The sequence below is a fragment of the Candoia aspera genome, chromosome 16 (assembly GCF_035149785.1).
Source record: "Candoia aspera isolate rCanAsp1 chromosome 16, rCanAsp1.hap2, whole genome shotgun sequence".
In the NCBI taxonomy this organism is placed as follows: Eukaryota; Metazoa; Chordata; class Lepidosauria; order Squamata; family Boidae; genus Candoia; species Candoia aspera.
The window spans coordinates 9,047,612-9,073,059 of record NC_086168.1 but is presented as its reverse complement, the minus strand read 5'-3'; the positions used below and the strand labels follow the sequence as shown (position 1 = coordinate 9,073,059).

Genomic DNA, 25,448 nt, shown 5'->3' with positions numbered 1-25,448 from the left:
GGACTTTGAAGTGATGCAATTAGGACAGATTTCTAGAAGTTCTGGGATTTGCTGTTGCCAGTTTTCCAACACCTCCAGACGAAGGGAAGGGAAGGGAAGGGAAGGGAAGGGAAAGGAAAGGAAAGGAAAGGAAAGGAAAGGAAAGGAAAGGAAAGGAAAGGAAAGGAAAGGAAAGGAAAGGAAAGGAAAGGAAAGGAAAGGAAAGGAAAGGAAAGGAAAGACATTAGCTTGCTTCACAAACTATTGATCTTCCTATTGTCTTCCCACAGTTATGTCACTGGATCATGATTCTTTTGGCCTGAATTGCCTGATCCTAGTTAAGTAAGGCCCATTCAGCGTAACTGTCATGGGATAGTCAGCTTTGTGGCCAGTTGCATCCTCTTTGCCTTCCTTAATTCAATTCACTCGCAAGTGAAGACGTGGAGAAATCCTGCTCTCTCCTTTTCTACCCACATTATGATAGAACCACAGAGGGTTAAAACTGGGAAGGAATTTGAATCATCCAATCCAACGCCCATCCTCCTCCTCTCTGAAGATGGCCTCCCACGATTGGTTTAAACCCTCCCATTAAAGAAGAGATCACCCCCACCCCCAAGGGCAACCAGGATCAGCTTTTCCTGCAGTCTCTACCCATTTTTCCTTTACTTTTGACCTTTGGGATATCAGACATTACAGCTGCTTTGTCTGATCATCCTGTAAATATTAGGAGACCATTGTCACACCTCCTCTCTTCTCCAACCACACAATGACAGGGTTCAGTCCCAAGAAGACATTTTAGTAATCATCTCCAGCTCCGGAATTCTTTATGCACCGCTTTAGGAAGTGATCGCTGTTTACAGTCAAGAGAAAACAGAACTGCAGCCTGTTTCCAAAACCACATGCCACATTTGTGCACACACTTTCCTGGGACCATTTTCTATCCTTCATCCCTGCACTATTCACTCAGGTATTGCAGTTTTTATTCTGTTTTGTTTTCTGGCAGGAAATGTATTCACAACACTCTCTACCTGTTCGTTGTGGTCTTAAAGAAAGATGAATGGTAGGTTTCTTCAGCAGCAAACCTACAGAGCACAAAAATTGCTGAAGGAGGGTTGGCACCCCTTCCAAGTGATTAATCGTCTTTGCAGCATAATTTCCAGGAATAAATATCTAACGGGGAGACAAGGTGATGTTGTGAATGTGGCAGCCAGTCTGAATCATGCATACCATTACCTCAACTTGGCATGCAGTCCAGCTCAGTGGAATTTCAGAGGAGTCCACTCAGGGTTTTGTTTTTGAAACAAAGGACTTGCCTCCCCCCCCCCCCCCCCCGTTGTGCTTTGAGTTCAGCTACAGAATGATTTTTATCATTAATACATATAGGACAGCACTCAAGTTATTTCATCCCAAGGCTAAATCCTCAAAAAGCTAGATGGCTATTTTTCAAAGGTGCTGTAAAAGCAAGATTCCTGTGCTGGGGAAGTTATGTTGAGTCAGGTTTTATCCAAGGCACTTTCTGGTTATACGTACACTCCAAGGATCAGGCATTTGAATCACAGAGGATTTCTTTTTGACTACGGGCCGTAGTCATTCTGTACAACCAGGCTTGCAGAAGTTTGTGGAAACATCATTATTTAGTGCAGTTCTGAATACGTTTCAGCTGTTTTCCAGTTCAACTCCCACAAGCCACTAATGGCAGATATTCCAGAACATTTGAAAGACACCAGACTGGCTATGAATTATTTCCTACCAATCTGAGGCTTCTTGTCCTCAAACTACCTTGTGGATTAAGCTAAATTGGCCATCCAGATGAGCTTTGAATTCCAGACCTCTTCAATTTCACACCTACCATCAGCTTTCCGTTGTATTGCCACTGATCGATTTCCTCAAGTCTGTGCCTTTACCAAATGGCTTTAGCCCAATAGTACATTAGAAAAGTGATCTAGTTCCCTTGGACAATTTCAAGGTCATATTTCTCAAAGCACACTAGCAGCAGATTCAAAGAACTACACCCATAAACCAAAGACCGTTTTAGTTTTTGTTGTGAAAGTTGAACGTGTTGCTCGCAAATGTCTGGGAAGGGGTTATAAATGCCAACTTCAAAGCAGCCCCTACCCTTTTCTCAATATTGTTGCTGCAATGAAATTAACTTTACCCTGTCTTGGAGTTGAAATAGCACTAGTGCAAAGCAAAGCTAATAAAACCCTAATATCCAAATAGCAAGGAGTTAAGCTGGATTAAGTTACCCATTCTGTAGCACAGAAAGCCTTCCCTTCCCTTCCCCTCCCTTCCCTTGAACAGAAGAAAGCAAGGAAGGTGACTGAATTTGAATAATTCAAGAACTTTGTTTTTTTTTTTTTTAAGGGAAAGTTCAGTTCAAATTCTGTTAGGCAGCAGCCTTAAAAAAAAACAAAAAAAAACAATGCACACAGAGATGCATGCAGGAACTAAAGGTGTCAACATTTCTTTGCACATTATTCAGACAGGTGACAAATTGTAACCATATGGTTAATAATTCACATAAGGTGCATTCCAGGAGCAAACCAGTGGTGAAGGAAGTTAAGTGCTGTCAGTTTGCTAGGAGGTGAAGCCACGAAGTCTTCAAAGAAAGGTGATGATGTTCATAAAAAACATAGGGTGGGGAAAGAGGAAAACCTCAACATCCTCAGTACTATTTGGTGTGGAGTTTTATTTCTTGTTGTATAAAGCTCACCTGGCTTAGAGCAAAGGTAGAGAAAATAGTGTCCTTTGGCAGGTTTTCAGTATAGCCTTTGTGGCTTTATCACTGATGGGAACTCCAAATCATTTGCAGGCACCAGGATGCCTACCCCAGCTCAGAGTAATAGCTTAGCTTGCTCGCTGGCATCCAGAGGAGGCAGAGTCTTCGTAAAGGGGCTTGGACATTCAGCAGCATTTCACTGCCAAGTTGTGTATCGTTTGACTTTAGAAGCTGGTATCTGGCAACCTCTGGGATGGGGGAAGGGAGAGATCTTCCTTGTCCACCCCCCTGCTCCCAATATTAACATACTTCATCCAAAGCAATGGGCAGATATGGTTTTCTTCTAAAAGTCCACCCTGCCTGGAAGCTTTGCTTGGAATCTCAATCCACCAGGAAAGGCCCTGCGTTAGAGCAGGTCCCCGAACTGGAAAGCACAGAAGAGTTTCTCCTTTTTGCTTCAGAGTGGTGCAAGAGAAAAAGAATAATAAATGCAAATTGTTAAGTGGATGATAAAAAGCAGGGTCCCTGTGCAATAGGTATGTATGTGCACACTTCGCAGTCTGAGAGGGAAACAGATGGCAGAGATGTAGCTTCAACGGCAATGTGACTATTTGGCTAACAGGCTGGCAGCTGAGTATTCCATCAGCAGAACAGAGTGGATTTTAAATCCCCTTAAATGAAACTATGGCTTTCCAAAAAGCCCAGAATGGTGCATGAGGCAAGTGCTTCTATGCACCTCTCTCCTGCTATGTCACTTTCTTGAGTGGATCTGTCTGGCAGGAATTGCCTGCAATAACCAGCTTATAAAAACAGGTATTTCAGATTCCGCCCCACCCCCACCCCAGGGGGTAGGAATAGCGAATAGTCGTAAATGTATTATTTATGAAATGACCAGGGACGGAAGCAGAGCAGCAGAACACTTTCCTCCGTGTTCCCAGTCCAGGTAATTATCTCCAATTTCAATTGTCTCTACATATGGAAGTTGCCTTTTGTAGGCAGCATTTGGCATGCAGGCTCAGCAAGTGAGATGCCCCTGCTGGGAGGGGCCCGTTACATTATCTGGCTTATGTTAGAGGACAGAATAGTTATGAGCTGAAAAAAAAAAAAAAAACATTTTCTTCCTGGTCCCGTGTCCCCATCACTCTCGTTTAGCTTTGAATTAGCTCCCTCCTCCAAAAATGTATTAGTTCAGTCCTCAGGGATGGTATGCAGATTTCTTCTAGCATCCTAGTTGGATCTGCAAGAATCGGATGTGGTGCGATCTTTTCTCCATCATTCTGCAGCCTCCCTCTGGAAGTCAGCAACAGGGAATGCCTCCAGTGGCCTTCTGCAGACCAGGAAGACGAGAGGAGCCAGGGAGGCTGCAGCAATAGAGAGATGGGCAACGGAAAATTATCCATCCAGCAGTCTGCAGCCTTCTGTCCCAAAGCGTGGTAGGAGGAGACCATTCTTTTTCAGAATGGGAAGCTAGGTGGCCAGCAGAGTGATGAAGACAGTGTCACACACAACCCCCCACCTCAACAATAACTTCTACCACCACATCCCTGAGAAAAGCTCCAAGACATGACAACCTCCCCGCTGCTCCCAATTCTTAAGCATCCTCAAAATGATGTAGAAAATATATATTATTTTTTTTTTGCCAAGGAAGAGAATTTTTCAATCACTGGGAGGGCAGATTTCAGCACTGTACCATTTCCTTATCATACACAGCTTTGTCCCCTCTTGTTCACATCAGTCTTAATAGGCATACACACACACACACACTTGTACACACAGTGGTACAAGATACAAGCACCTTTTTCTTTTGCTGCCTACGTAGCATCTTCCTACTGAAGAATAGTGGATCTTGACTGTAGGGATCCCAAAGGATCAGCTATAACAGCTCACATATAGTAAGATCTCCTTCTGAGTTTCCTAGAACATATGGAAATGATTGTCAGGTGTTTAGATACACAGAGGTGTCCTCCTGTACATTGATCCTATCTTTATCTTTATCATTCTAGTCTAGTCTAGTCTAGTCTAGTCTAGTCTAGTCTAGTCTAGCCTAGCCTAGTCTAGCCTAGTCTAGTCTAGTCTAGTCTATTCAACTTTGCTTTCCATTTTTAAGGGGACTCCTCTATCCTCAGCTTCCAAAATTAAATGAATACAGAGAATACCCTGCACTAGTCTTCGCGGCTACCAGAAAAATCAGGTTACGTGATCTTTGGAACTCCTGTCCTCAACAGTAGCTACTCCCTCAAGCACTCATGAGTAGTTCCAGGTTGTTTAATTCATCCAGCTAGTTCCCTACAACTGATGTGAAGAGTATAAGGACGAAAACATTCCTCTTCCCTTGTGACTTAAATTGTGAGAAGGGCCACCTGCTAGCAAACTCAACTACCGATCACCAAAACATAATCCTTCCCTATGGTTGGGCATCTGAAAGTCCAACTCCAACAGTCAACACTGTCCATTCTCGCCAATGCTCAGCAAGTCTCTTCTTATTTGCACACAACAATCTGGTGCGCATCCTCTCTAAAGCATTCCAATCCTACGGATGGGCATCTCTCCCCCATCTGGGCCAGCCTCAGCTGTGCTAATTCACGCAGATGTGGTTTCACGCATCATCTGCACGGTGTGGCATGCCTTTTAGCTGATGACCCAACCCGTGTGTTGCCTCCAATAAAACCTAGCAGTACGGCAGGGCGTGTGGCACCTTGCTCTGGCAAGGAATTGAGTCTCCTTGGCAGAGATATTAGGCTTAATAAAATAAGAAGCCCCTTTCTCCATCTGAGAGACATGTAGCTTTTGCCTGGAGTGGAAACCCATCAGCCAGTGCAGTGGTGTGGAATGCCGGATTACTGAACTGTTGGGTTAAACGTTATCATTTGTCACAACTGATCTTGTTTACACCAATTTGTCCTGCACTTGGGAAATTGTCAACTAGAAATGTGACCTTCCCAGACAATTTTTCCCCCCCAAGCAAGAAGAGAGCCGACTTTGTGAATTACAAAGAAAACCCCTCAACAAACATTGTGTTACAGAACCTTTTGCTTTGTTTCTGTTCTGTTTGTTTTCAATTCAAACAAGACCCACTTCACATTAGACAGAGGCCTCAGACACACATCAACGGAGTGTTAGAGCTCTCTTGGCGTTAAAACAACAGCTAAGTTTCTTTAGGTGGAGTGTTATTTATAAATTGCAGCTGTGCGAATGTTTCCGATCGTGAGTTGGCTATACGAGTGCAATTGTACATTTTTTTAAAGGTGTCAACTGTGAGGAAACATTGGCAAGGGCTGGTGGAAGGAAAAAAAAACACAGCCATTTAGCACTTGTACACACATTTTGAGAAGAGCTGAAACAAGGGTACGAGAACAAAGGTTGACCACTTTCTAACAGCAGGATTGGGGAAAAGTCCACAAAAATGAGCAGCTGGTGGGAAGCTGGCAAGGAAGGGTGGAGTCCAACGCCCTTCTAAACTGGATGTGCTGAAGAACAGCGTCTCACCTCCAGCAGCTGGCTTCGTATGCCAAAAGGGGTCTGTTCTTTGTCAGCCTGTTGGTTTCACGGCAAACAATTCCCGACTGCCCGCAGCTAGTGCTTAAGTAAAAAGCTGTGTTCAGACAAATGCTGGCCTTCCTTGCCAGCGTCCTTTACTTAGCGAGATGTCATTAATTCTGTCTGTGTGTGTATTAAGAAGAAGAAAAAAATACACACCCTACACTTGCAAACCAAAATGTGCAGTCTTTGTTCTAAACACACACTAAAGATTGGAGCAATTGTCACCCCAGTTCAACATTTATGGCACGATCTTCTGGAAAACTATTGGCCCCACCATCAGTCTGTCTGTGGCAGACCTTGGAAGAACTGAGATGGTGAGGGGGTAGAACAAAGAAATGTATTTTTTTCAGCTTAAGGCGTGGAGTACCTTCGCAAATGGTAACTATAAATCTTAATGCAATGATCCCAACAGTCCAAGACCAACAACTGGCCTTTGGGAGTGATGGCTATGCCAACAGGGCAGGTGAGCCCCTCTCGGATTAGGATATTATAGCCCCCCCCTTTGGGGAAGTGTAAGATTTCTTTCCGGCTGCTATCGGCAACAATCAGGTCGCCCCGGGAATCCACACACATGCCGGCAATGCAGCGGAAATCTTCGTTCTCCGAAAAAAAGTGACTGATTTGTCGGCCGAGCTGCCCGTCTGGACCAACGGACCCGATGGAAAACCCGCCTTCCAGGTGGTGCTCGTGCTGGCGGTTCTCCAGGTTCAGCCCCAGCCCCTGGGTGAAGTAGATGGTCCCTTCGGCGTCGCAAGTGACAAACTTAGGGCGCACAGCACTGCAAAGGCAGCTATACTTCACCACCCCGACGCCCCGGTCCACCGTGAAGCACCACAGCTTCCCTCCTTCCACGTCTGTCACCACAAACTGCCCCGAGGGAAGGGCCGTGATGCCCCATGGCTTGCTCAGCTGGCTCCGGTGGCACGCCACGCAGTGTCCATCGATCGTGTACACTTTCACGGAGTTGTCATAGCTGTCGGTCACCCCGATCAGCCCGTGGCAGTTCATGGTGACTGACAAGGGTGTCAAGTTGGGCAGGTCGGCCCCAAGGAAGCTGAGCACAAAACTGTCAATGCCGCTGGGGCTCCGGCGGATCTCCCTCAGGAAGCCCTTGCGCGTGAAGACTTGGATCCGGAAGTTGCCCCGGTCCGCCACGAGCACCTCCCCCTGCGGTGTGACGTGCAGGCTTACGGGCAGGTTGAATGTACCGGGCGTACTGCCCTTCGAGCCCATTTTCTTGAGGAAGTGGCACTGCTGGATGCTGGCGGCCGCTTCCGGCATCCTCAGTTTGGCCGGCGAAGAGCAATGGGACAGAGGACTAACCTCTTCCGCAGCCAGATCTGCCTCTCTGAAGGACCCTGAGGCCTCTGCTGTTGTCTCCATTAGCGACTCCTCCACGTTGATGCTCCGAGGCTTTTTGACCACTTGCCCTATCTGGAGCGGTCCAATATGACCAACCTTGAGGAGCTCCACCTCCTGCAGAGTCAGCTCTTTGGGAAGGCTGTTCATCAGCTCCGGCTCTTCCTCGTCCGCCTCCTCCTCCAGGAGGGCAATGTCCCCCTGTTTTATTTTGGCGAGGAAGTAGTCACAGCGCGATACAATCTGAACCTCGGCAATGTTCAGTAGGTAAGCCTGTTCCTCCATGATCTGGCTGTTCACTTTCTCCACCTCTGAGAGGGAACTGGTGAAGAACTTACGGGACCTGGCCAACTCTTCTTGGACCTTGCGTTCCTCTTTGCTGTACTCTTGAAGGACTGCTTTGTACCTGGCTTGGAGGTCCTTTGAAACCCCTTCCAGAGACCCCTTCCTCTTCTGCAGGTCCCCCATCAGCTCCCGGAGGCGACCCAGCCTAGCCCCGAAGTCCCTCCTTTTCTCATCAGCCGCTTCTTTGATTGCCACCACGTTGTGATGTTGCTGCCGGTGTTCGGACTCTTTGCAGGGCTCACACAAAACCTGGCTGCAGCTCTTGCAAAAGTGCTTTGGGAGCCGGCGCCCGCAAGCTTTGCACATGAGGACGCCGACAGTCTCGCTGAGCCCTGCCGTGTCGATGATCTTCAGCACGGTGAGATTGTCGGCCAGCTGAGCCAGGCTGGTGATCCGGGTGACTTTGCTGCAGAAGGGGCAGCGAATCCCATTGATGCTGCTGGCGAGGAGCTTCTCCGAGCACTGCTTGCAGATCGTGTGCCCGCAGTGTAGCAGCTTGGGCCGCAGATGCTCTTCAGTGAAGCACTCCATACAAATGGGGCACTCCAAGACTTCACGGAGCGCGTCGGTGTTCAGCTGAGGGGCAGCAGCCATGGTGGAGGAGCTGAGATGAGATGGGTTGCATCGACCCCTGGATCTTTCTGACCCTGTTTGGGAAAAAAGGAGAAATGGGCTGTAATGGAATGTGAGAAAGACCTTGAGAAATGGGGTGAAGAAACGCTGCCTAGGGAATGTTCAGATAAGAGAGGGTCTAGCCTGCGGCTGCATAATGGGCAGAGGAAGAAGCTCAGAAGAGACCCTCCCTAGCCTCTCCAGCTACACTATAAAGAAGACAATGGGAGCTTTGTACTTTCAGACTTGCAAGATCCCGTTAATGTAGCCTAACGTTAAAGTAGGATTAGCTCATCTGATCTGGTTTCCAGTCTGGTCTACTTGGGAGGCTGACCAATGCAGGTTTTATTCATTTATTAATCAAATTTATATGGCTTGCAGGTGACCCTGGGTGGCATACATGGTTAAAACACAAGTAAAATCATATTCTACCATTAAAAACAATAACAAATTTAAAACTACATGTAAAGTACAATAATAGAAGGACTGAGGAGAGTACACTCTTAACGATACAGCTGTTCATTGGGCTCCATACTTCCTTGGGATCATCAAGCGCAATGTCACATCCAAGGCTTAAGGGCCTTCCGGAAGGCTGGAAGGATTGCAGCCCATTTCACCTCAGGGGGAATGATATTCACTCCTCCTTTCTGGCAATTACTGATACATTCAACAGAAGAATCCTTTTCCTTCTGACTACAAGGCCCCAAAGAAAAACATCTGAAGGACATCCAAGGGACATGTGGTGCATTACACCTGCTAAAGTGGTGAACGAATTGCTAAACGAGTAAAGAAACGTTTGGTGATTCCTTGAACATCCCTCCTGGCCAATAAAAACTGCCTAGCTTCATCTTCAAATCATTGTATTCGAGGCATCACCCTACAATCCAGACAGATATTTCAGCACCTGATTAAAACTCTGAATGACATCCAAGGAGTTGAAAGAAAGGAAGGAAGGAAGGAAGGAAGGAAGGAAGGAAGGAAGGAAGGAAGGAAGGAAGGAAGGAAGGAAGGAAGAAAGAAAGAAAGAAAGAAAGAAAGAAAGAAAGAAAGAAAGAAAGAAAGAAAGAAAAAGAAAGAAAGAAAGAAAGAAAGAAAGAAAAAGAAAAAAGGATGGCTGGATTCTCTGCATGCAAAACCCACAAACCTGTGAGAAATTTGCAGTCAGAGGCAGTGGTGTTTTGAAACTTGCCCTGATATTTCCAGGCACCCGCAAATAGCTTAAAAAATGGCCAAGTGACATAGCCGGTGGCTTCTTCTTCTGAAACCCAAGAGCAGAAGTTTAGAAGTTCGCTTTTTGCCCCGTGCACAACTCCTGAATGTTTTCACCTGCCCTGCGCTATTTGTGAAGGGTGCTTTGCTGTAACAGCACGTCCTCTGAGCAAAAAAAAAAGTCATCACATTTTGCTAGGGGGTGGAAAAGGCACAGTGGTGGGCTTAGAATCACCGTAAGTAGACAGCCATCTGGCTTCGTATTTCAGGGCATGATTGAAGCAGCAAGTCAGACGGCATTTCAACGCGAGAATTAGCAGTAAGCAATAGCAACTCCCACCCTCTTTTGTGGGTGAGTTTATTCAAACAGGGCTTCTTTCAACATTTTCCCTCTCTTCTCCGCAAGCCTTCTGCAGCCCAGACTGAGATGTTGTTTAGGGATAAGCTACCAACAAAACCCTCTCTCGTCTGTCGGTGGTTGATATCAAGAGTTCCTCCCATTTCTTTCTCAGCCTTTTGACAGTCTCCCACACCAAGCAATAACGGACAGGCTCCTCCAAGTTCACCAGAGTTGTCCTTATAACCCTACAAATGCAAGTAGTTTTAGTAACTGGCTAGGTCTGTAGCTGGGGAAAACCAAGCTTGTTAGTATGAGTAATGGGAGCAGTACAGGGAGTCCTCATTTAGCGACCACAACTGGGACTGGCAACTCAGTCATTAAGCAAACCGGATACTAAGTGAAACTGTGACTGTGCTTAAAATCTTACTTCAGATTTCCTTTGCTTTACAGACCGGTGAAGGTCATAAATGCGAGGATTGGTCACAGCTGCAAATGGTCACTAAATGAGGCAGTCATTAAACAAGGACTACCAGTAGAATTTGCTTAAGTAAGATGGTAAATATTGTGTGTATGGGGATGAAATAAATGGAAATCATTTAGTGTTTCAGCCAGAGATCTTTTTCCTGCCTTGGGATGGGTGATGAACCTCACTTTTTTTGAGAGGTATCATATAACAGGTGAGACAGAGACAGTTCTATGTGAGTGGGGGGAGAGGAAAAAAGTAAAGCCATCCATTTAATATACTGTGGATGGTGAAAGGAGGACAGAGTACCAAAAAGCACCGGGGAACATTTATTAAGAAAGGTAATAATAATAATAATATCTACTATTTCCTGAATGGCACGGACATTCATCACTGTGGGAATGAAAAATTAAGGAAATCCAGAGATCAGCCTTTAATTATTTGTACTTCCCTTTGAGCACAATCATGAGCTGCAATGGTAACTGCAATGTTTTTAGTCGAGGCCTAATTTAAACTAATATATGTATGTGCATTTATGTCTGTGCATATTCTATTCTGGGATGGAGAATGGAATGGAATTTCCTTATTACAAGTGGCTTTGTCTTCTATTTCTTCATAAAGCAGCATCTAGTCAGCCTTGTGTTTTTTTAACTGGTATATTTGATCAGTTTCATTATTGTTTAATCAATTTCCTTGCAGTTGTTTGTTTTTGCAAGGAAGTGTCCACCTACACCAGCAAACATACAGGCTTAGCACTGTTGTAACTTCAGTGGGATTTTCAGGTCCCCTCTAGAATTTAGCCAACTCTATGCTCATGACTTTTAAAGCCCACCAGAGAAATTAACACACAGGGACAGACGTGGAGTAGAGAAAGGCTTTAAAAAGGCAGAAGTACAATCTGTAGCAGAGCAGTGGAAGACCAGTCAAAGTTGTGTCTAGCTTTTTTGTTGGGTGAGGGGTTGCATGGAGTGAAATATGGTGGGTGGGGCTCCACTTTTCATTGCAAATTGGGATTCGATTCCCCTTTTCCTGCCATTTTGGAAATATTTTAACCGTTTCCTCAGCTCCCACCGAATACCTAGATTTGTTGACATCCAAAGTATGGCCCCTTGGGAAGAATTCCCAATCCAAAATTAATGGAAACACACCAGTTTGACTCCTGGTGAGTTCCAGGACATGTTTATGCTGGCAACAACACAGGAATAATTTACCACTGCTGATTTTGGGGAGCAGTGTAGGCCATGTTCCTAAGATTTCCCAGAGGCCCCATATCCAAACCCAAACAGGGCTAGGCCCTTGCTTTGATTTCCAAGCTCAACCAAACTTGAGCCGGACAGTAGCACACAAGCAGAGGTCTAAGTCTAGCCTACAGAAGATCAGCAGAATTCATGCTTCAGCATACCTTACCTCTCTTTCTATTAATGAGTTCAGTTAAGCAGTTGGCTTCCTAGCAGCTTCATAAAGGGAAATGGGATATTTCCAGCCTCATAAACTTCTCTGAAATCATCTGGAACAATTCCCTAACTGGGGAGGGAAAGGAACCACTTCAGCTGAAGCAATCATCATCCAAACTTGCAAGGGAGCAGAGGAATCTAGCTGTGGGGCTGAAGAGTGGCTGAAAGACCTCAGGCCACAGGAGGGAGTAAATAAGATATGTGCGAAGAGCAAATAAGGTCAGAGCTATTTCAAATAGGAGAGCCAGGTGGTTAAGACATCAGGCTAGAAACTGGGAGACTGTGAGTTCTAGTCCCATCTTAGGCACGAAGCCAGATGGGTGACCTTGGGCCAGTCCCTCTCTCTCAGCCCTAGAAAGGAGGCAATGGCAAACCACTTCTGAAATCTTGCCAAGAAAACTGCAGGGACTTTTCAGATTAAAAAAAAAAAATCAGCTACAGTACTTAGCTATACCAGGAAATCAGCAGGAGACACCTAGGGGAGTCTTTAGCAGGTAATTATCAGTTAGGAGAAGACATTTCATCAACCCCCCCCCCTCAGTTAGATACTTTCTCATCCTCCCCTTTTGTGCTTTTCCATGATCCCATGATCATCTGGAAAGGCCCTATTTTCTCCTTGTCTCCCCAAATCCATCTTAGGGATGAAGGAAGGCACAAAGTCCACTCTGCTTCTGAAAGAGACGTTTGGGAATCCCATGAAGGCATCCTTGTGGTACTTGCTTCCCTCTTCATCCCACACTCCTCTCGCTTTCCTTCCCCTAAGGCACCACAGAGGTTTATACAAGATGCTCACCCCTAATGTAATTGGCCTGGTTTGGTCACAACATGGGGTGTGAGCCAACGGTTGTGTAAGCAAAGTCACTTCCTCCCATACATGCCTGCACACTACAGCCAAATCTCACTCCCTCAAGTCCTGGAACAAATATTGGAAATGAATTAAAACTTTTATTAATGCAAGACATTGTTTTGCAATTATTGAAATGAGCATGGGTTGGGAAGGGCTCTACATAGCAAAACCCAAGCCCACATGTGTCCTACTGAGGTCTGAAGAGCCTGTACCTCAATATTCAAGATGGCTTGGGCCACAAGGAAGAAGCCATTATGGGGCACAGCTTGGATTGGAAAGATGACTGATGGATCTATGATATTAGCACCTTTCCCCTTTTGAGATACAAGTGAAGTCTAAGAAATCACTGGTTTCTGCTGGACAGCCATACCCATGTCCCACTGCAGGCAGTACCACTTGCTTCTGAGTAGGCCTGCAGAGCCTAACACGGTCGTCCTTCAACCCTAGACATAGCCACCCAGATGCCTGGAGACCTGGCATCAGAACATCTGCATTTATTAGTGTGGATTCTCCTAGTATGATTAAGGTTTCAGGGGGCAGATGAACAGCGTGACATTTCTATGGGGGTGCAATAACTTGTTATTAATCTCTAATTCAGTCACCCAGCACCATGGGGGGGTGACTCTGCATTATTGTTTGCAGGGTGGGGGCGGTTGGGAGACTGTCGAATCACCAAAGCTCCTTAAGGAATACCGTTGGGCTGCCTGTCAAAGATTTTCCCCGGGGAGTGGGGGGAGAGTTGCATTTCGGCCGTGTCGGGAGGCTATTTGGCGTCAAATATTTGCGGGGAAGGCAGATTAGCTTCGCAAGCGATCTCTGCCGGAATAAAGGAGGGATCGGTTTACACTCGGCAGCACGGGCGGAGAGCTTTGCAAGATCAAAGGTTTCCCGGCGGGGAGTGGGGGGGTGGGGAGAGCGCCTATCTGTCATGGTCAAAAGTTTGCAGGGGGGGGGGACAGAGAGACCTCCCTACGGCCGTAGTATTTGCATAGGAATTTCTCGAGCGGCATTTGCTATAGGAATGCGTGGGGGTGGGGGAGAAAACCCCAGGAGGTGACCACAGTACGTGCGGACCTTGCATGGGGCTGGGGGGCGCTGCATGAGGTCACCCGCTTCCTTCCCGCGCCCCCCCCAATTCCCCCGCCCCATTTTTTTTTTTCCAGGCAAAGCAGAGCCCCTCCCTACCTGCCGCTTTTCTCTGTCTCGTAGCTGCACCAACCTTTTGTCCCCCCCCTCCGTGCTCTACGCCTGCGCAAAAAGGGATGCTGCCACACCCCCCCCATCTACTCCCTCCCCTCCCTGCAACGTAGCCTCTCGCCAGGCATCATGGGAGTTGTGGTACTTTCCTCTGTGAAAGCCTCCCTGGACGGATCCGGCGCAGGGCGGCTCGGATCCGAGGTCGCGCGGGGCAAAAAGACAAGAAAAGGAGGGGAAAGGAGAGAAAAGAAAAGAAATAAGAAATTTGATTTTCTTTGTATTTTATTTACATAAAAGAATAAACTTAGATACTTAGGGCGTTGCATGCGTGGATTTAATGGAAAATTTCCTCCCCCGGCATATCCTTTACAGATTCAAGACGTGAAGAATTTAGTCCTTCGGTAGCTCAGCGTGACGTGTAGGTTAAGTTTAAAGAATTGCATTATGACTTCGACACCCACCCACCCCTTTTTAAAAAGGGGCTCCGGTCTGTTTTCGGATTGATAGACCGTACCTGAGCTGCAAAAAATCGCAGTGATCGCTAGGGGGCAGCCAAGAGTTAAAATTTCCGGCATCTCTTTACCCACATCTAATGGTCGTCTGTGATTTGGCGGCCTCTCATAATCCTGCACATTGAAATCCAAGAATCTCATATTGTGTCCTAGTGGCTTACGGGACTGACGCTTCACTTGGAGAAAAGAGCACCTCCGTAGCCCCAAGTTCTCCCCTTCTTGATGGAAACTTTGGTTAGTTTGTTGGGACTCAAAACGTTTTCAATTCTCCCAGGCCAGGTCTGAATATAGCTTAGGGTGATGCTCGCGTATTCAGTCATTGTGGCTGGTGCACTGTGATTTGTGATGCTGTGTACACCCAGGAAAACATGAGTTTACTCACTAAACTTGGTTCAACCAAGCCTGACGGTGGTGTGTTCCATGAAGCTAAGCCATGGATAGCCAAGAAAAGAAACAAGTGGATCTTCAAACAAATCAGTTCTCAGTTGAGGCACAAATGACCAGGCTCAAATTATCATATTATGGACAGATTATCAAAACTTAACTCTCTGGAGAAGGCTCTGATGCTGGGAAAGGTGGAAGGAAAGAGAAGAAGAGGATGACCAGCAGTAAAGTGGATGGACTCAGTTACATGGGTGGACCGTTGGAAGAGCTGAAGGACCGGGCCGAGGACAGACCCTCCTGGAGAAGGTCTAGCTACGTGGTTGCTAAGAGCTGACTCTGACTTGATGGCACATAATCAGTCCGTCCATCCATCCATCCATCCATCCATCCATCAATTTCTATCTAGGAAAGTCATATAATCCCCAGAGAAGCCTATAATGTTGGGAAAGGTGGAAAGAAAGAGAAGAAGCTGACCAGCAGCAAGATGGAGGGGCTCAGTTGCAGTGGTGATGGGAAACTTTGTTTTCCTCTAGAATGCAAACAACTCTGACTTCACCCCCTTACTCTTCAGAAGTTATTACTCTGTAAATCCACTGGAGGGCAGCATATATTCAAAGAAACCAGATTTAAGACAACACAACATGCTTTCCTCCCTCCCTCCTTCCCTCCCCAAGCTGAAAGAAATGCAGGTTTTAGGTTTACAGGTTTCATGTGTAAATATTTTTTTTCCTGTTTTGCGTGAAACTTGTGCACCACATCTGTGCTTAAGTCCTTTCACCCCTCCAGAAAGTGTTAGTCTACGCATTTGTGTATATAATGATCATTTAGCCCAACTGCTCTAATAGACTATAGTTGATAAAATAAAAATAAAAAATAAAAATCAACCAAGACCAGAAACAAAAGCATTTGAGTCATCTGCTGTTGTTGTCAGCCTGGTTTATCGCCAGCCAGAAACTTGGCAAACTACCATGTTAAGTGAGTTTGGTTCCCTCATACAGTTGCCCCTCAACAGCTGGCATTCAAGGTCTGGTCCCTTTATTTGCAGACACAGTAATCCTTACCAAGATGGGTAAGTGCTAATCATTTGACCCTTCCTGAATCTGCCCACTGTCCCTTTCAAGGCCTCTGAATTGGCAGCTCTTCCTTCTTCTTCCTTCCCCTTTTGTTTTGTGGGATTGATCTCCAGGGAATATAAATATAAATGTAAAACATAGGAGAAAACATTGGTTTTTAAATATTAAAGTGTGTGTGTGTGTGTGTGAGTGAGGATCCTTAATAAATCCATCCAGCCTTGAAAGGGGCTTATTCTTTTTTTCCTTAAAAACAGGACCCCTCTAATTCTGCCAGATTCTGAAAATCATCAAAGGAAGTTTGGCTCTCCTGCTTCTGCCTGTCCAATATTTTGGATTCTAAAAGCTTCCCTTGGTCTTGAGACATTTTTTCAACCCAATTTTCTTCTCTTTCTCCCCTGCCTATCCCTCATTCCCATTTTCTACATCTCTATTTGCTTCTTCTTTCCGTCCTCCGTGCTGAGATGCCTCTTTCATAGGCCTGCTCTGTTTATCTTAGTAACTTTAACCCTGCTTTAATCCTGTGGAAAGATTGGCTCCTCAGAATTCACACAATCTCTCTGCGGTTACTTTTGATCCAGCTCCGTGCTGCCTTTTACTGGCGGCAAAGCAGGAGGGTGAAGTTTCAGGAAGCAGGGCTCCAACGCCTTTGGAGATGAATGAACACTGCACATATTTTAGTTCTTGTCATTTCCTAATTGGCAAGCCCATGGCTGGATTGCTGTATCTTGCCACACGCAAGGGCCTTGAGGAAACTTCTGAAAGTCTGCCCAAGAAGTTTTGCCAGTGACCATCACCTCCTGTTTTCGTTGTTAGAGAAGACTATGTGTGGGTGTAAAGAGAGGAGAACATACAGTAATTCTCCCAACAAGGGGGTGGTTCTTGACTTAGAGTGTAGCCATGCTGCAAGGGTAGAAAACATATTAGCCTTGGCCACCAAGGTGCCTACAAAAACTTTTCTTGGTTTCTACAAGTATGCCCAACTGCCAAGTAAATACACAACCAAAGGGAAGCTAAAGTGGTAAAGGGCATCCTTGGGGTGGGCCTTAGAAAAGGTGATATGGAGAAGATTAGAGGTTGCGTGATTGCATATACAAAAGTATGTGTTTGAATTTTTTTCCCCAAGATACGAATTAAAAATGGCTCCCATTCATCAGTGTCAGCATCCCTCCTATAAAATATCTTGATTTGGCTGAAATGAACGCATTAATGAACACAATTCACAGGTGAGCTGGGCCTGAGCAGCTAATCAATGTGGCAATTCATAAGCAAACCAGATGTCATCAGCTAATCAATGCTGTTGATTTAATAGTCTTTCGTTATTGCTTCTTGGAAGCTGAAGTGTGGCTATATGAAGCCTCAGGAAAAGGTGTCCTTATAACTTTTGGTATTCTACACCTATAATAAAATGCAAAAACAGCAGCGTTCTTTGGAAAGATGGATGCAGAAAACCCAGGTTGCTGTTCAGCTTTCAAGAAAATCCAGTGGGGAATGGGCAAGGAAGGACAGAGCCAAGTGGAAAAGAATTGACTCTGAATGTAGAAATTTTCCAGGTCAATCCCAGCTCTCCACTTCAGGAGAGGCTGTGAAAGAGGCCTATTTGTGATCATAACATCTAGAATCCAACTGATAGATGGGCCAATGTTTTGACCTGGTATAAGGAAGAGGAACACTGTTTCTTGTTCATGCCCGGAAGTAATAGAAATCTGTGTATGTCTATGTGTTTGCCTAACAATATTCATTCAGTTTAATGGTAATTTGTTTTCAAACTTTCTTTTTAAAAGAGAAGAGGATTTAGGTTATTTTTCCCTCCCTCCCTTCCTCTCTCAAATGAACTATGTGCTCTTCCACTGTAATGATGGGGCAGCCAGGGTGTGTGTGTGACCTTGTCTTTTACAGTACCTTAATCTCTCCGGAGTCTGCAGCCTGGCTTCTCACACTTCCATTTCACCCAGAGGAAAAGTATCAGAAAGAAACTCCTTCCATCACGTTGTTGTTATTTTTTTTCATATTGGAAAGTGTGGGCAGCCAGGGAGGTTGGTAGTGATGGGAGGAGGTGTAACGGCAATAAACACTGTAACTTCCACCACGTCCATTGAAATAATTATTTTAGCTCAAAGACCAAGGGGAGGGGCGGGGGGATGAAAAGGCATTGTGAAAATGCCCCCAAATTTAGAGAAAAAGCTTTGAAAAAATATTGGAAAAGATATTGGAGATCATCTAGTCCAACTTCCCACCCAGGACAAGCAAGCACTTCTGCAGTGTCCTCCAGATTGCAAGGTCAAATTACAAAGGCATTTCCTTCTATTGAACACAGAAGATTTCCCTGCAGGCAGAAGTTATAATCCTTCTTTTCTTCTCTCTCCTTCCCTCCCTGCTCTGTTCCCCAACCAGAAACTACAGAACTTGGAAACAAGAAGGAGCTCAAGTCCATGCCCTTCATCACCTATCTCTCTGGCCTGCTGACAGCCCAGATGCTGTCGGATGATCAGCTGGTCTCCGGCGTGGAGATCCACTGTGAAGAAAAGGGCCGGTGCCCTTCGACCTGCCATCTCTGCCGCCGGGCAGGCAAGGAGCAGCTCAGCCCTACCCCTGTGCTCCTGGAAGTCAACCAGATCACCCCGTTATATATGCTGATCCAGGACAACAAGACCCGAGAGGTGAGTAGGGAGCGGGGCAGGAGCTAAGCAAACAGCAATTATTATTGACCACAACAAAGTAGGTAGGTAGGTAGAGGGAAGGCAGGAGGGAGGATGATAGATATAATATAGATTATGTAGGTATAGATATAGGTGCAGGTAGAATGGATGATAGATAGATAGATAGATAGATAGATAGATAGATAGATAGATAGATAGATAGATAGATAAAGATAGAGAATTATAGATAGGATGATATGTAGATAGGTAGGGAGAATGGATAATAGATAGGTAGATAGATGATAGACAGATGATAAATAAGCAGATAAATGCAGACAGACAGACAGAAATAGGATGATAGATACAGACATAAAGGATATAGGTAGTAAAGGTAAAGGTAAAGGTTTCCCTTGACGTAAAGTCCAGTCGTGTCCGACTTTAGGGGGCGGTGCTCATCTCCGTTTCAAAGCCTTGGAGCCGGCGTTGTATACTGTAGATATAGGTATAGGTAGAATAAGAAGAGATAGATAAATAGATAGGATGATAGGTAAAGATAGACAGACAGACAGACAGACAGACAGACAGTATGGATGATAAATAGGTAGATAGAGATAGAGATGCAATTTCATAGGTCAGCAACTGTGTCTAGAAGGTGTCTTGGTGGGGCACTGGCCTGATGTGACTTTCTTCCCTCTCAGGATGAATCTAATCATTGACTCATTTCTATGTTTTGTTTCTGTAAGAAACTCAGTTACTTGCCCTCTTCAAACAAACAAGTGGGATGTTTTGTTTATAACTCATTCGTTTGTGGGCGTGAAGTGAATGGAAACATGTAACTAGCTGGTGGCCACTTAGGGTGTAATAGGACCTATTTTTATGGGTACAAAAATGGAACTGGAACTGCCCTCACCTTGTTTTAATAAGCAAGAGTTTCCATCTGATGGAATTCATCCCCCATCTCCTTGCAATGGGTGCCTAGATCTTAGCCTGGTGATAGACCACAAGTTTTGCCTCCTATGAAACCGATGAACATGTTTCGTTTGGAAAATTTGGCTTTTTTCCCTGCTTTCTCCTGTTTCCTTTTTTCTCTCCTACTTTAAAAGAAAGTTCTCCTTGACTGTAGCTCTCTCCAGGGCCCTTGTCTGTGGTTCTCAGCCCATCTGCCCTTTAATAGCAACCTTTCAACTGCTGGGTGTGAAGAGGACTCTATGACAATAGAGGCAATCAAGGGTAATTCATAACAAGCATCCTTGTCCCCCCCCCACACACACAATTGCTGGGGGGAGCGAGAGAGAGATGGATCAGTCTCTCAGCACTCAACAGGACTCCCTATGGGTTTGTTAACTGAGCTGTTCAACAAAAGTATGTCTTCCACACTTGTTTCCAGGGTGTGTATGTGGGGGAAGCAACAGGATTGAGCACTACCGAAGAGAGAGCTAGTCAAGCTAGAAAAGAAATTAATTGTCTTTTTTTTAATTGCTTCCCAGATGTTGGCACCAGTTTGGGATGAGTGCAATTGAACTAGGGACAGAAACTGGGCAGCAGTATGAGTTTGACAGTGCCAAAAGAAGCCAGAGGCTCAAGAATGCATGCGAAGAAGGGGTTTGTGAGCTACAGTTCTTTTGCCAAAGTCAGGCCTGGGGGCTTCCTGGGGGCTTGGAGAACAGTTTAGCAGGAAATGGATGTGCTTTACAATGAATTTGGAGCTGAATCCACCATGAATTCTTCAACTTCTCTGAAGATGTGGCTAAGGAACTAGGCTAAGGAAATAGTTTGCACCTATTTCTATGGGTGTAAAAATGGGATTGGAATCTGTTACAGTCCTGGTTAAGTAAGGGTGAACTTTCATCTTAATCCTATTTTGAAAGGAATAATGTCTTGGATCCTCACGTAGTATAAGTCGTTCTTATGTGAGCAGCATCACTCTAGGGATGACTTCCTCCCTCCCTCCCTCCCTCCCTTCCTCCCTTCCTCCCTTCCTCCCTTCCCTTCCTTCCTTCCTTCCTTCCTTCCTTCCTTCCTTCCTTCCTTCCTTCCTTCCTTCCTTCCTTCCTTCCTTCCTTCCTCTCAACTTTATTAGCCTCACAGATTCATGATCTCCATTAGTTCATGATCTCCATTAGATCTTCTGGATTTAAACGTCCATGTACAGGGTTTGGTTGGCCATTGGTTCTCCACCGAAGAGTGGAGAATGTTGTCCTACAGCCTGCCCTGTGATTTCTCAATGTTTTGGGTCCCCCCCACCCCCCAGGATGAAAGAGGTTCATTCTCCAGGTGCTTGAAAACCTCTTTTGAATTTATCTTGGTGTGTTTTTGGAACTGACTTAATTGTTGAAGGTGGTAAAGAACTATTTGTTAGTACTCTTGTTTACTATGACATCCCTGCCCATTTCTTCACAAATCCTTTGTCTGCCCTTACATCCAGATCTGGAAAAGGCCCATAGGAAGAGCTTGGGGCAGAACATATAGGTCAATTACAGAGCACAATGAGCCAAGGAGGCTGTAAATTGCTGGAAAGAGGAGAGTGCTTGGAAAAGTAGGACTTCTCTTGATCATGTTATCATTGACCAAGCACCTTCCATTCCACTCCTTAGAATTTCTAGTCTCCTTTGAAAGAACCCCCAAAGCAAATTCCCTTTTATCAAAATAGGTAAGAACTGGTGGGAAAAACGCAGGATGAATTTTCTGCACAGCACTGAGTAATGTGTCTACAGCTAGAGGGCCTTGACATGGTGTATCAGTGACTTACCCTCACTGGTGAGTCATCATTTCCTTTGCTCAAGTAGCTTCTAAAGGTTGTTAAGGTTATAAGGTCAGACCTTTAGGGACAGCGCTCAAACCCACACAGCAGAACGGGCAAACAAGGTTGAGTGACCCCAAACAAGGGCTTGTAAACCACATTTTACAGTATTATCTAAAATAAGGACGCCCATATATGACCATTGAGAACTTAACTGTACCAGTTTTGTTGTAACCATCTCTGATGACTGAGTAAAGGAAATCCTCTTCCACTGTTTATGGGATGCTTGCTTGGAAAGTCATAGCAAAAAACAGTTATGGGAAAGTCTTCCAAGAGTAACAACAACCTGATGAAGACAGAAGGGCCTTCTGTCCTACCCTGCTTTGAACTTTTAAAACGTTCACACTAAGACGTCTCACATCTCCCCCTGGGTTCCACACTGCTTGGCCTCACACTCCCGGCCCCTTCCAGTTGTTCAAACGTCAGATTAAAAGCAAGCAACAAGAGTCCCCCTTTGGAGGGAGATGGGCGGTGACAGAAATTTGAAAAACAAACAAACAAACAAATAAATAAAACCACCCAGCTCTTTCAGCCTTCCCCATCAGTTCAGCTAACACAATATCCCCCACTCCAATCCTTCTCTCTTATAAGTGTTTGACGTCAGCTGTTGCTCAGTCAATATCAACAAATTGAATTGAGGGAGAAGGGAGAAATGGACATTCATGTGTGACCATGTAACCCTGTTAAGGTGTGTGGTATGAATTCTCTCTAATGAGAGGGGAGGATGCAGCTTGATGGATGCATTGCAAGAATAACTTTGTTTCCTGAAAGGTCGAGGCAAAGCATATCGTGCCTGCGTATCCTCAGGATCTGATTAGAGCTGAGCCCAACTTACAGTACAGCAAGAAACAAGACATTAAACATTATCAGATTAGGCTATAGGGCAGCGATTAGTGAGATTCCCAAAGTGATCTGATGCATCATCTGGAATCTCACCATCCACTGTGTTTGAGTTCGTGTCATACATTTTCTTCTAGCCTTTGTCATAGGTTTTTTCAGACCACTACTAATCAGATTGATCCAACCTCAGCAAAGACACAGTGAATGCTAGAAATGAGAAGATTTTTTTTTTTTAAGTCTCCTTTCAGCGGCTGGAGGCAAGGTTTATTATACAAAATAAGGATGTCTTACTAAAAGATACCTCCATCTGCACCCAAAATTGGCTCCACTGCAATTTTGTTTTGTTGGAGGTCCTAATTTACTTTGATAGAAAAGACCTAACATTGAAATTTCCCCCCATCTCACAAAGGAAAAGGTATTTGATTTAAATTCTCATAGAGGGAACAGTGCTGTTTCACTGGGAGGGATCAGCAAAAAGAATTAGAATTCGCTAGTTATTGGGGGGGAAATGTAGCACCAGTACCTTCTGAATAGGTATTTCATGAGTCTAATTTACCTTTTTTTCCTACAGTTCTACTCCTGTCTCCAGTATATTTTGGCCAGCCTTCCTTCACTCCCAAAGTCTTCCCTTTCTGTACCTTCCATGGCTCCATGGCCTAGCCAAGGTGTGACCTTCCATGCCTTCACATGACCTAGCCAAGTTATAAAGTCATCTGATTTCAGAAGTTACGTGTGGACATCAGGACAGAGTGGGCTTAAATATGCCATACAGCTGGTGCAGAATCAAGAGATGTATAGTCTCTCCTGAATGGGGTGCCCCCTTCCTGAGTGGCTGGAGAAAGAAGGGCATCTCTAACACACACTCCATACCATTCCACAATTAAGCTAAATGTTAGAACATTTACCACACCCATGAGAAGTTTTATTCTCCTCTGGAAAATGTACTTAAAATTAATTGGTTAGTCAGTTATGGTTTGGTTTTGGTTTTTCTTTGGGAGGAGGAGGAGGTTGTTAAATGGTAGGAAGATGATTGAATGCATTGCTGGAGCTAGACTAATTGGTATCCAGTTAATGTTAAGTCTACTAGTGTTTTTTTAACTAGGATACATTGAAGTAGACTAGAATATAGTATCAGAGTCTTCCTCTTGAGTATACTAAAGTGATGTCCTTACACACACGCTAGGCAGTGGTCCCAAGTGCAGCTACTAAGGAAGGTCCTGTACTGGCTATTATTGAATTTCCAAATGGTCGACAAACCCATCCCATTCCTGACCTTTTATTTATGGTTGGCATCAAATAAAACCCAATTATCTTTTCAGCATCTGCTCCTCTCTTCCTCTCCTCCTTGTTGCTCAAATGGCAACATTTCTGAAGTATCTGGAAGGCAAAAACAACAGATGTGAGTGACTCAAAAAGGCAGTTTTGGGAAAGTTGATGGGTCTCGGTCCCAAACAGTGGGGAATGTTGTCCTGCTTACTATTTATACACTTTCCTTTTATAGACAGCATAAAGAAAATGTGTTACTTTGGGCTACTGTCTGCATTAGATCCACAAGGCATGGATTTTTAAGGAGTCAGGGTGAATTGTAAACATGTGTCTTGGGAAGAAGATCCTGTTGTATTTGGTGGGATATCTTTTCTTGTTAAGTTGCTCTTGTTAAAACTTCTGTATCACTGACTGCTTGTTTTCTGAACTGGGTCCAGATGAAGGTCTAAACCAGTGTTTCTCAACCTCAGCAACTTTAAGTTGCATGGACTTCAACTCCCAGAATTCCCCAGCCAGAATGCTGGCTGGGGAATTCTGGGAGTTGAAGTCCACAGATCTCAAATTTGCTGAGGTTGAGAAACACTGGTCTAAACATTTCATTCTTGCTAAGAAGACAAGCCTTTGCATTAGGACTCTGTCACTCCAAATTGCAGATGGAGACTCACAGAAATGATTCTTTTCCCTCTCCATGTTCAAAAGGAAAGGGAAATAAGGAGAGATGATACCAAGATACCCAACCCTTATCCCACCAATGCTTTTTTTCCCCCTGAAAGTTTGAATATTCTCATACATGTAACTATGTACAAAAAACATATAAACATCAGGGATGCTACTGTTCTAGACACCAGACCTTATGATAGACACAGGGAACAATTCAGGATTCTACATCTTTCTGCCTGTCTAGATTAAGAACCGGCTAGTAAAACTGACAGATTTTTGTCAAGGTCACAGCATCCCTCAATCATTCATCTCATCACTCATCCCAAACCATGTATCTGTCCTTCCTTCCCAGGCATTCAAGGGAGCCCTCATGAGCTCTTATTGGTGCTCAGGAAAAGGAGATGTGATTGAGGATTGGTGCCGCTGTGACCTCAGCGCCTTTGATGAGAATGGGCTCCCCAGCTGCAGCCCACTTCCCCAGCCTGTGTGAGTATCTCTTTTCCAACAGGGCCAAAAGACCACCACCACCCCGTTTTTTTTTGCATCGGTCTTTAATATGATGTATGATGTGCATTGCCCTTGTATCCCCCCGCCCCGTGGTTATCTTTCAGTGCAATGGAAAATAAATTGCTTCTGAATTTTCTTTTAAAAGGGAGATGAGATTCTCAGGGTGGGGGACAGATTTATACTGGACATTCTATCTGGATGTCTGCAGCCTCTTGTCAGCCCTTCACGGCAGATCAGACAAGGAAACGAAAGTAATGAATGCTAATACTACTTTTATTTACTGAAACAGAACCTTGTACGTCTGAATATGCTTCCCCCCTTCCTCCCTTTATCTTTGTGAGAACTAGAGAGGGTCTTGCCTGAGACACTTTCTCAGGTTACTGTTCTGGCCCAGACTCAGCTTCCTTTTATCTGGCTGTTGTCTTGGTTAGGGTTAGGGTTATGGCTTTTCCTCCTGTTCCTCAAGGTTATTCCTTTTTCCCCTTACACCTCCCTAGATTCCCATATTTCCATTCAATCCCAAGGGATGAGACTGGGTGGAATTCCTCCCAGAAGGCTTTTTCAGACCAAGTAGGGGCAGGCAGGGAAGTTTTAAAAGTGTGGAAAGTTGTGGAACAGGAAATCATCTCTTTAGTGAGCCCTGCAGCCTTTATAACTCCCATTCAATCTCAGGGGAAGATGTACAGAGTTAACGAAGCCAGGGCGG

General features: G+C 45.0%; 2 protein-coding genes across 2 annotated transcripts in view; one reads left to right on the top strand and one right to left on the bottom strand.

Moving 5' to 3' along the window:
• ASTN2 (astrotactin 2) overlaps positions 1–25,448 on the top strand; it is a 289,840-nt gene that overhangs the window by 214,563 nt on the left and 49,829 nt on the right. Inside the window, exons 20-21 of the mRNA XM_063316464.1 lie at positions 18,425–18,690; positions 24,588–24,721. Coding sequence (XP_063172534.1) covers positions 18,425–18,690; positions 24,588–24,721 — 400 coding nt within the window. The remainder of the gene's footprint in view (positions 1–18,424; positions 18,691–24,587; positions 24,722–25,448) is intronic.
• Positions 6,283–8,596, bottom strand: TRIM32 (tripartite motif containing 32). The gene has a single exon (XM_063316277.1). It carries the CDS (start codon positions 8,534–8,536, stop codon positions 6,590–6,592), a length of 1,947 nt encoding a protein of 648 aa, XP_063172347.1. The 5' UTR covers positions 8,537–8,596; the 3' UTR covers positions 6,283–6,589.

What these genes read in the sequence shown, in the direction of transcription:
- TRIM32 (XM_063316277.1), bottom strand. Translation starts at nt 8,536, where the DNA reads ATGGCTGCTGCCCCTCAGCTGAACACCGACGCGCTCCGTGAAGTCTTG.